The sequence below is a fragment of the Setaria viridis genome, chromosome 1, assembly GCF_005286985.2.
Source record: "Setaria viridis chromosome 1, Setaria_viridis_v4.0, whole genome shotgun sequence".
In the NCBI taxonomy this organism is placed as follows: domain Eukaryota; kingdom Viridiplantae; phylum Streptophyta; class Magnoliopsida; order Poales; family Poaceae; genus Setaria; species Setaria viridis.
In genome coordinates this window covers 20,621,291-20,631,392 of record NC_048263.2, presented here as the reverse complement: position 1 = coordinate 20,631,392, position 10,102 = coordinate 20,621,291, and the positions used below count along the sequence as shown (strand labels likewise).

Here is a 10,102-nt window from a genome sequence, read left to right as displayed (position 1 = left end):
TGGCAAGTAAGAAGCAATTTGCCCTTCGTCTACATGTGGTGAGTTTATGCCTAATGTCTTTTTTTTTTCTTTCAAGTTTTGTTTTCTCTCTATATATAATAGACTAATAGCGTCACATAGAAATACAACTCAATTAATATAGTATCACAAGTATGAAGATTAGTGAATTTGAGGATTATATGATTGATTTTTGTGTTTTACATGAGTGATCACCTAATTCCGCGTGAACATTTGATTATCTACTTGCCTCTCTCTCATTGGACTGGCATCAGTCATGTGTCTTATAAAAATAGAAAATGTACAATTATTTTCCTTTTAAATCATAATTCTCGTGCAGTTCTCTTGTTGGAAACCTCCTTTACATATTCATATAGCATATATTTACTGATAATTGACAAATATAGTTGACGTCGTCTGACCATTTTGGTGGAGTTTGCTCGATTATTTTGGCAGGAATCAGCTAGAATCGAAAACAAACACTCCCAAGGGCAGTGGATCAAGCAGGCGCTACAGCCGCTAGACCCATGTCTTCCACCCGTCACTGCTGGTGGGTCCTTCGGTAATATTCACCCGGTGCGGTGAGCGTGTCGACTCAACAGCGCATGCGCAGGCCACCGTGGAGCAGCGAGGCTCGCTTGACATGGGACATGACCATGCACCATGCGGGGAGAAAAAAATTATATTCAATAATTTAGTAATTCAATTTGGCAAAGACCTAATTGAAAATTGACAAACAGCACCATCAATTTAAAACCCAAGTTTTGTGCCATGTGTATTAGGGTGTGCGATTTTTTTTTTCCTCCCGTGCAACGCACGGGCATATTTCCTAGTACATGATAATGTAACTAGGAGGTGAAAATCTGAATGTAACAAGCAAAACCAATTTAAACCAGTATTGATATAACATGCAACACCAAATGGAATATTTTAAAGCAAACACTAATGCTAATTGGTATATGGCAAGCAAAGCATAAATTTTTTACATCAGCAATCAGCGAACATTTAGCAGAAGATGTCAAATGCATATCACTGGAACCAGAAAATAGATTACACAACCAACAGAACTTCACCAAGCTATATGATGCTGCTAAATAAGTTCGACATTTAAAAGTCACTGAATCATGGCGTAGAACGCTTCACAAATCATCAAAAAACACATCACCAACAATCTAAAACAGTGAACTGCATGTAGATCAGGAACAAGCACACTAATGACTTTGACATTTCCCATCAATACATTTCAACACGTCAAAAGGTTCTGGGTTAGAAAGATCAAATGCTGCTAGGTAGCACCAAGCTGTACCTTCTGAATGAAATGGAGATTGAAAAATCATCAGCTCACAGCATGAATTGGCCCATTTTGCAGAAGCCATTTTAGTCCTCAGGTTGGTAGCGATTGGATCCGAAGCGGAATGTCCATGGGTCAACACAATCACCATCTTCTCAAGAACTTGTGCATGCTCAGCGATGAACTTGAGGAAGTCAAGCTCACTTCTCGTCCCACGGAACTCACGGAGAACCACCTTCTTGATATGTCGCTGAACACATTCAATGTACCCTGCCTCCTTCCAGAACTTGAGATTAAGTTTGCCAGCGCCAGTTGATTGAGGTCCCCAGAACTTGTAGTCATCATTCTCGGACTGCAAATTAAATCAATCAGAGCACATAGATGATGAGTCATGGATTAGCAGTCTCATCCGATGCAAATACAAATTGGAGTATTCAGGTTAAATTTTACCTTGACATAGAGTGTCTCGACATTGGGAAAGCACCTGAGGAAACTCGGCAACATCCTGGTTTCAATGCGGGTTCCAAGTTTGACCTGAACTGCCAGCATCTGGACACTAGGGACAATGGTGTTTGGGCTTGCCTTAGTCTCAGCCTGCAATTGATGCAATTTGTGGTTGCATGGAATGGAAAGAAGAAACAAAGATCAAACATTGCAAGACAACTGTTCTACAAGAAAAGGCTTTTCCATATAACCACCAGGATTCAGAATGAAAACCACATTCACAAGGAAACGAAAATGATGATGATTCCCACCTTGATAATGGTGTTCCCAATCTCCAATTTGTGCATTCCAGGCACCAAAAATCCCAGGAAGCGCAGTTTCGGAGCATGGCCAATCTTTATCTTGGAGGACATGTTGGTGATATCACCACCATAACCCCAAGCTTCCCACAACAAGAGCCGCTCCAGGCGTGAAGCGTGCGCCAATGTGATTTCTGCCACGAGACACTGGCACATTTCCACCAACCGTAGGCTGTGGCTCCGAATGCGGAGGCAAACCGGCCACCGGCTTCCGTCAATCAGGAGCTTCTCCAGGACGGGGCATCTATTCAGCAGGAATGCGAGGTCCTCTTCCTTCATGATGAGGGAAAAGAGACCGAGCTCCCGGAGGTAGGGGAACGCGACGGTGCGAGGGAGGGTGGCCGTCTCCGGGAACCACCAGAAGCCGATGTAGAGTTTGGTGAGGGAAGTGCACCTGAAGAGCGTGGCGGGGAGATGCGCGTCGTTGTCCATCGTCCTTGCGCGGTTGATAAAAAAGAGTTCTTGGACGGCCTTGGCGGCGAGGTGCTGGAGCCAGAACGCGAGCTCGTCCCGGTGCGTCTCCATCGGGGTGCCGGTGAGGTAGACGCAGCGGAAGGGGCCCGGGTGCGCGGCGAGGACGGTGGACACCGCGTCGGGGAGGCCGCGTGGGCCGCCGAAGAGGTCGCGCGGGTCGGCGCGGAGGCAGAACGGACGGCTGCGGCTGGTCCCGATGGGGGCGCTGGGGAGGAGGTGGGCGTCAACGAGGACGAGCGGCGTCGTGTGCCAGACGCGGCGCCATCGCTTGGAGAGGACGGTGGTGCGCGCTGCGTCCTTGACGGGGAGGCGGGAGACGATGTCGCGGAGGGTCCCGGCGGGGAGGCTGCTGATCCGGTCGACTCCGTCAGGGGCCCTCGCCGGGACGGCGCCGGAGAGGGGGGCGTCGGTGGCGGCGGGCGGGTGGGGGAGGTTGGTGAAGGCGCTCTTCGTGAAACTGAGCATGGTGCTGTCCATCATAAAGAAATCCAAGCCGCGTACCAGCATCTCAGCTATGTCCTCCATGGCGACGCGGCCGCTCCTTCACGGCCGCCGGAACCGAGATCGGAGGCGGAATTTGTGGTTGCGGCGGCGAGGGTTTTGATAGGTGAGGTCTGCGGTAGTGCGGTGGGAAGTTGGTCGGCCGGGCGCGGGGGGAGGGGAAGGCCTAATACTATTGTGTTGTAGATACAATTTTTTTAATGCTTAAATTGATTAACATATAAATCACATCGTACTAATTAAGAATCAAGGTTGATTTTTGAAAGCTAGGTTTACATGATTTTTTATATTAATTTTCAAAAGCTTATGATGTTCTAGCTTAGCATGCCATCTAACACAATAACAATGGATTTTAGCGTCTGTTTTGGTCTGGGTTTGCTCCTCCATGGGCCCATGAGCCAGCCCCACCTCTGCAGCCCCTACGTTGGTCCGCCACCACCTGCTTTATCCCTTCCTCTGTCGGAGCTCGCTTGCACCAACTATCGCTCACCTCCCTGATGCCGCCTACACCAGCGTCTTCGCCTGTCCTCCTCCCAGGACAAACTCAAGATAATGCCACACAGGGTTGAAGTAGACATAAGCAAACCTCAGGTCGGGCAGGGCTGGCAAAAAGTCTGGTTTCTTTCGGACCTAAAATCTTCACCCAAGCCCGCCCATTAACTCCATCAAGCCAACAAAATTGGGCTCAATTTGGGCTGGGCTCAAGCTCGGCCGGGCCACCATCTTTTTTTAATGCAAATGTAATTGATTTAATTATTTGGGCCGAGCTCAAGTCCGCCCATTTTTTTCGAGCCACAAAAATTAGCACCACGCTCGACCCTAAATGAGTGTTGGGTCGGGTTTAACCCGTCGGTCTTGAGCTAGGTCGAAAAGGCCTCTTTTGCTCTGGTCTAGGTTGAAGTGGGTCGACCCCATCAGCTCATTTTGAGCAAATGGAATGAAACTATATCTACACGGCATGTTTTCTTCCAATGTGGGTCCTTCTGGGTCCAAGCTGTCTCAACCCTCAAATAATGTTTTAAATATCAGGCTAAGAGGTTTGGCGGTAGAACTCTAAAAGAGCTAATAACGGAGCTAAATGAGATTGTAGCAGCTAAATTGTACATGAGTACAAATAGATGTACCCTACCTCAAATAGTTGTAGTGGGAGATTTAAAACTTTGCCCTCAAACCAAACTCCATAAGCTCCTGAATATTAACACTATGTTATGGGTACCATGCAATGTGGTTTTGGGCAAGTCATGTTAACGTCTTTGACCATAAGCTTCATGAATGTTAACACTACCTTATGGGTGGTCAGGAGCGGGAGGGGATGATGCAAATGAGAAAAAAAGAAAAAGGGATGTTGAGATTGGATAGTGGATGACCGTTAGATGTGAAGAAGAACGACTAAGGCAACAAAAGTGGTCAATGTTTAGCAATTTGGGGCAATGTTTATCCCAATTCCATGGCAAGTGGGGAATAAAAGAGGTACAATTCCCATGTAAGGTAGATTGATATTTTCATATTTTCATTCCTCTTTTATAACACTCCAATATGCCTCGGTCCCTAGAATCTTCACATACTTAAGTGATGATGCCAATAGACATGATGAAGCATCTAAGTTAGGGAGGTAATGGATGGAGGCCGAGCACTGCCGTGCCTTCGTGGACAGCTCCTGTAATAGCACGAATTTGACTGTGATTTAAGGTCTGTTTGGCTCCAACCTGTTAAAGTTTAACACCTGTCACATCGGATATTTGGATGCTAATTAGAAGTATTAAATATAGACTAATTACAAAACTAATTGCACAGTTGGAGTGTAATTCGCGAGACGAATCTATTAAGCCTAATTAGTCCATGATTTGACAATGTGGTGCTACAGTAACCATTTGCTAATGGTGGATTATTAGGCTTAATGGAATCGTCTTGCGAATTAGCACAGGGTTCTGCAATTAATTTTATAATTAGCTCATGTTTAGTTCTTCTAATTATCATCCGAATATCCGATGTGACAATGTTAAAGTTTAGCACCTCGTATCCAAACACCCCCTTATTCAGAGATGGCAGAGATATCCTCTAGCTTCAATAGGCGATTGATGGTGGTGGCTGAGAGGAACGTGGACCTTTTGAGGTTAGCGAATACAATGAAGAACGAAGAGGAGAAAAAAAGAAAGGCAGGACTACTATCCGATTGGACCCACGCCTCATCCATAAAAATGCTTTTCTTTCTTTTGCTAATCGGATTAGTGAAAACTGGAAACTGAATTGTTTCGTGATCTAAGGTTTTGCAATTCACACTGCTTCAAAAGTTCAGTCCTAAACAAATCACTCTGACCTTATTACAGATAAGGTGAAGTGATGTTCACTCAGCACATTTTTGCAGCCAATATTCAGAACAGTTTATCAATTAAGGCATGCTATCAATTGATTTTCGACAAGATTTAGCACGATGACTTCACTGCAATAGCTCGGAGCCAGTCTTAGCGTGGGTATGAAGCTGGCATCTCATTGTCACACCAGAACAAGCAAAATGCAGGTACCAGCAGGCTGCAGCAAGATTCAGAAACGACTTCACCATACATTCCACAAAATCTAGCAGAAGAACGTCCAGATCTGTGCAATACTGGTTTGAGTACTGCGGTACTGCCACAACCGATAAATGCATGCCGCAAAAATCGTTGGGAAAACATTGTGGCACCAGTTTGATGCTACTACATTAAAAGCCTCCTATATTTATGTCCCTGTTATAGCCGTATGTCACATTATCATGCAAGGATCAATCATTCATGCATATTGCTGAATATCTTGCTTGTGCTTTAGGAACAACCATCTGCAGCCAAACTTGGTGACGACTCGACGACACGCATGTATATTTAGCACATGTACAGAGGCTGGATGACCTTTCCATCATCTTAAAGGAAGCACGAATTAACACATGATAATACAGCTACAGTACATGCCTACTTATCATAACCAGGAACCCAAGCTGCCTACTTATCTGAGATAACAGGCCAAGTGGTCAGGCAAGGGCGGATCCAGGGGCGGATCTAGAACGGGGCTGTGCCCCGGGCTGAGCTGTTGAATCACACCTAAAACAGTCTAATCTTGTCTCCTAAGCCTCATTTTATTAGGCTAAACAACACATATGTGAAAGGGACTCCATGGTTTCGCCCCGGGCTGCAGCCCGGGCAGCCCGGGCCCTAGATCCGCCCCTGTGGGTCAAGTTGACTGGTTATACAATCCTTTAGGTAATTCCTAAAACATTAAAGCATTTTGTGGCATGCGTTGTATTGTAGTTGTAGCATATCAAAACTTAGATAGCTACAGACATCTGTCTTTGGTGGAGGCCTTGCCTTTGAGTCAGACAACACAATACAACTTAACAGTTAACAAAAATAAATATAAGATAATGCTAGCAACTGGTATGGTGAAAATCTGAAAATATGGGAAGAAAAACCAACTTAAGCTAAAATTAACTTAACCGAATCAAACTGACTAATAAACTTCAGAATAAGTTACTTCTATTAACAGGAAGGCATTAGGATCTACAAGCAGTTCAGTTTGGAGAAAAACTGGAACCACAAGATCATAGCAATATTGCGACATTGACATAGCACAACCAATGATAACTGCATACATAAAACAAGTTTGGTGTGGGAAGAAAGGATCTGAAACAGTTTATGTCAACAGTTCAGGTTTTCTCTGGAAAATGCAATGCAAGTGGCTTAAACTAAACTTCTAATAGTTTATGATAACTGCACACAGAAATTTGTTGGGATTGCTCACATTTGTGGAAAACAGGTTAGTTTTTCTCTGGAAAGTGCAATGCAATTGGCATAATCTAAACTGGAGTTCTTAATAGTGTCTTCATGCTTATTGTAGCCTATCTCGTCATTAACAGACCAACTCAAATTCTATAACAAAATGGCATGCTAGAAGATAGGAGCTATGCTGACCTAGGTATATTTGTGTAAGGTAAGAACACGTTCCGGACATATCCACATATGCACTTGTTTCCATCCTAGTTGTTTCCATGCTTGCATGTGAATAGTTCATTTGGTTATGCATGTGAACCTACCTCAAATGCTAGTTGTGTTGATCTGGTTCGGCTTGTGATCATCTCCTGAATTACAATATCTCATATGCTTGTGATCTGGTTTGCATGCTTCCAGCATTTGCCATTACATGTTGTCGAAAAATTATAACAGTCCACATAAGGCATAAAAGTAGAAAGTTGCTATCAAATAAGGGAAAGTTCATCTTTCAGATCCAAATAGGGAATTAGCTCATCTTTTAGTGTCATATAGGGAACATCTTTTAGTGTCATATAGGGAATTCTCTCCCTAAAAGAGAAGTAAAAGGTAGAACTTGACCCCAAAACATAATAACCGTATCAAGCAAGATCTTCATAGGTGGTCAAAGGATGTTTCTAAACATCACAGTTAAAGAAACATTGAACTAAGTAAAACAGCTTCCAAAAATTGCACAATAAAAAGGACTGGCAGTAAACAAAGTAGAAAGATCATAGATAACTCCAATGACAGTTAGATGCAAGTATGCGACGAATTGATCATGAATGATCAACAATTCGCAAAAGTAACATGTGACGCCAAATGGAATACTTCTTTTAAAGGAACACACTAATGCAAATTGGTATATGGCAAGCAAAGCCTGAATTTTCCCAATCAGCAATCAACGAACATATTTAGCAGAAGCTGTCCAATACCACAAAAACACTGGAACCAGAAAACATATTATATAAGCAACATAAGCCTTCTCCAAGCCATATGATGCTGTTAAATAAGTTCTACACTTAAAGTCACTGAAATCTATGCGTAGAACGATTTACAAATCTTCAAAAGGAAAAAACACATCGCCAACAAGTTAAAACAGTACTGTTTTGCATGTAGATACAGGAACAGCGCACTAATGACTTTGACATGTCCCATCGACACATTTTGAAACGTCAAAGGATCTGGGTTAGAAAGATCAAATGCTGATAGGAAGCACCAAGCTGTAGCTTCTACATGAAATGGAGTCTGAAAAATCATCAGCTCACAGCATGCATTGGCCCATTTTGCAGAAGCCAATTTAGTCCTGAGGTTGGTACCTATTGGATCCGAAGGGGAATGTCCATGGGTCAACACAAGCACCATCTTCTCAAGAACTTGTGCATGCTCAGCGATGAACTTGAGGAAGTCAAGCTCACTTCTCGTCCTACGGAACTCACGGAGAACCACCTTCTTGATATGTCGCTGAACACATTCAATGTACCCCTGCCTCCTTCCAGAAATTGAGATTAAATTTGCCAGTGCCAGTCGATATGATTGAGGTCCCCAGAACTTGTAGTCATCATTCTCGGACTACAAATTAAATCGATCAGAGCACATAGATGATGGGTCATGGATTAACGGTCTCATCTGATGCAAATACAAATTGGAGTATTGGGGTTAAATATTACCTGGACGTAGAGTGTCTTGACATTGGGAAAGCATCTGAGAAAACTCGGCAACATCCTGGCATCAAAGCGGGTTCCAAGTTTGAGCTGAACTGCCAGCATCTGGACACTCGGGACAGTGGTGTTTGGGCTTGCCTTAGTCTGAGCCTGCAATTTATGCGATTTGCGGTTGCACAAAGTGATAAGAAGAAACTAAGATCACACATTGCCATATAACTGTTCTTCAAAAGAATCATTTCAATATAACCACAAGGATTCAGAATTGGAACCACATTCACAAGAAGGAGACGAAAATGATGACGATTCTCACCTTGATGACCGTGTTCCCAATATCCAGTTTGTACATTCCAGGCACCAAGAATCCCAGGAAGCGCAGCATGGGAGCATGTCCAATCTTGATCTTGAAGGACATGTCCGTTAAACCACCGCTACCCAGAGCTTCCCACAGCAAGAGCCTCTCTCCAGGCGTGAAGCGTGCACTACTGTGATTTCTGACACGAGACCCTGGCACTCCTCCACGAACACGGAGTCAAACCGGCCACGGGCTTCCGGTAATCACGAGCTTCTCCAGGACGGGGCATCTGTTCAGCACGAAGGCGAGGTCCTCTTCCTTCATGACGAGGGAAAAGAGACCGAGCTCCCGGAGGTAGGGGAACGCGACGGCACGAGGAAGGGTGGCGGTCTCTGGGAACCACCAGAAGCCGATGTAGAGTTTGGTGAGGGAGGTGCACCTGAAGAGCGTGGCGGGGAGATGCGCCTCGGTTTTCATCGTCCTTGCGCGGTTCACAAAAATGAGTTTTTGGACGGCCTTGGCGGCGAGGTGCTGGAGCCAGAGCGCGAGCTCGTCCCGGCGCATCTCCATCGGGGTGCCAAGGAGGTAGATACAGCGGAAGGGGCCCGGGTGCGCGGCGAGGACGGTGGACACCGCGTCGGTGAGGTTGCGCGGGTCAGCGCCGAGGCTGTACAGGCGGCTGCGGCTGGTCCCGATGGAGGCGATGGGGAGGAGGTGGGCGTCGACGAGGACGAGCGGCGTCGTGTGCCAGACGCGGCGCCATCGCGTGGAGAGGACGGTGGTGCGCGCGGCGTCCTTGACGGGAAGGCGGGAGACGATGTTGCGGAGGATCCCGGCGGGGAGGCGGCTGATGCGGTCGACCCCGTCGGGGGCCCTCGCCGGGACGACGCCGGAGAGGGGGACGGCGGTGGCGGCGGGCGGGTGGGGGATGTTGGTGAAGGCGCTCTTCGTCAAACTGAGCATGGTGCTGTTCATCATAACGAAATCCAAGCCGCGGGCCAGCATCTTAGCTATGTCGTCCATGGCGATGCAGCCGCCGTTCCACGGCCGCCGGCGACGGGATCGGAGGAGGAATCTTGGTCGCCGCGGCGTTGTTTTGATCGGTGCGGTCTGGAGTGGGGCGTGGGGAATGGTGTGATTTTGAAGCTGGTCGGCCGCCAGGGGGCATGGAATGGAACTAGTATGGAAGTGTGGACCTTCTAGGCTTTGTTCCCTACCTCGTCGGATTGTGTTGCTGGGCCAAATGTCTGAACCCGGGCCTAGCACATATATTGTGCATTCACTTTCATTTTAATGATTACACT

At 46.1% G+C, this 10,102-nt stretch overlaps 2 protein-coding genes across 2 annotated transcripts; both read right to left on the bottom strand.

Annotated features, from left to right (window-relative positions):
* Positions 1–277: 277 nt before the first annotated feature.
* Positions 278–3,485, bottom strand: LOC117844085 (FBD-associated F-box protein At4g10400). Its single transcript, XM_034724861.2, has 3 exons — positions 2,044–3,485; positions 1,739–1,882; positions 278–1,640 (listed from the first exon to the last, which is right to left on the bottom strand). Exons 1-3 carry the CDS (start codon positions 3,088–3,090, stop codon positions 1,209–1,211), a joined length of 1,623 nt encoding a protein of 540 aa, XP_034580752.1. The 5' UTR covers positions 3,091–3,485; the 3' UTR covers positions 278–1,208.
* A 4,392-nt stretch (positions 3,486–7,877) lies between these two features.
* LOC117854748 (FBD-associated F-box protein At4g10400-like) lies at positions 7,878–9,821 on the bottom strand. Its single transcript, XM_034736986.2, has 5 exons — positions 9,049–9,821; positions 8,817–8,997; positions 8,510–8,653; positions 7,983–8,411; positions 7,878–7,901 (listed from the first exon to the last, which is right to left on the bottom strand). The coding sequence occupies exons 1-5, from the start codon at positions 9,819–9,821 to the stop codon at positions 7,878–7,880; spliced, it is 1,551 nt and encodes a 516-aa protein (XP_034592877.2).
* Positions 9,822–10,102: the final 281 nt, after the last annotated feature.

Coding starts and splice junctions, on each gene's coding strand:
- LOC117844085 (XM_034724861.2), bottom strand. CDS start 3,090: ATGGAGGACATAGCTGAGATGCTGGTACGCGGCTTGGATTTCTTTATG. Junction 1,883..2,043: donor TTGGGAACACCATTATCAAG/GTGGGAATCATC, acceptor CATCAATTGCAG/GCTGAGACTAAGGCAAGCCC. Junction 1,641..1,738: donor TCGAGACACTCTATGTCAAG/GTAAAATTTAAC, acceptor TTTAATTTGCAG/TCCGAGAATGATGACTACAA.
- LOC117854748 (XM_034736986.2), bottom strand. CDS start 9,821: ATGGACGACATAGCTAAGATGCTGGCCCGCGGCTTGGATTTCGTTATG. Junction 8,998..9,048: donor CTCGTGATTACCGGAAGCCC/GTGGCCGGTTTG, acceptor GTCTCGTGTCAG/AAATCACAGTAGTGCACGCT. Junction 8,412..8,509: donor TCAAGACACTCTACGTCCAG/GTAATATTTAAC, acceptor TTTAATTTGTAG/TCCGAGAATGATGACTACAA.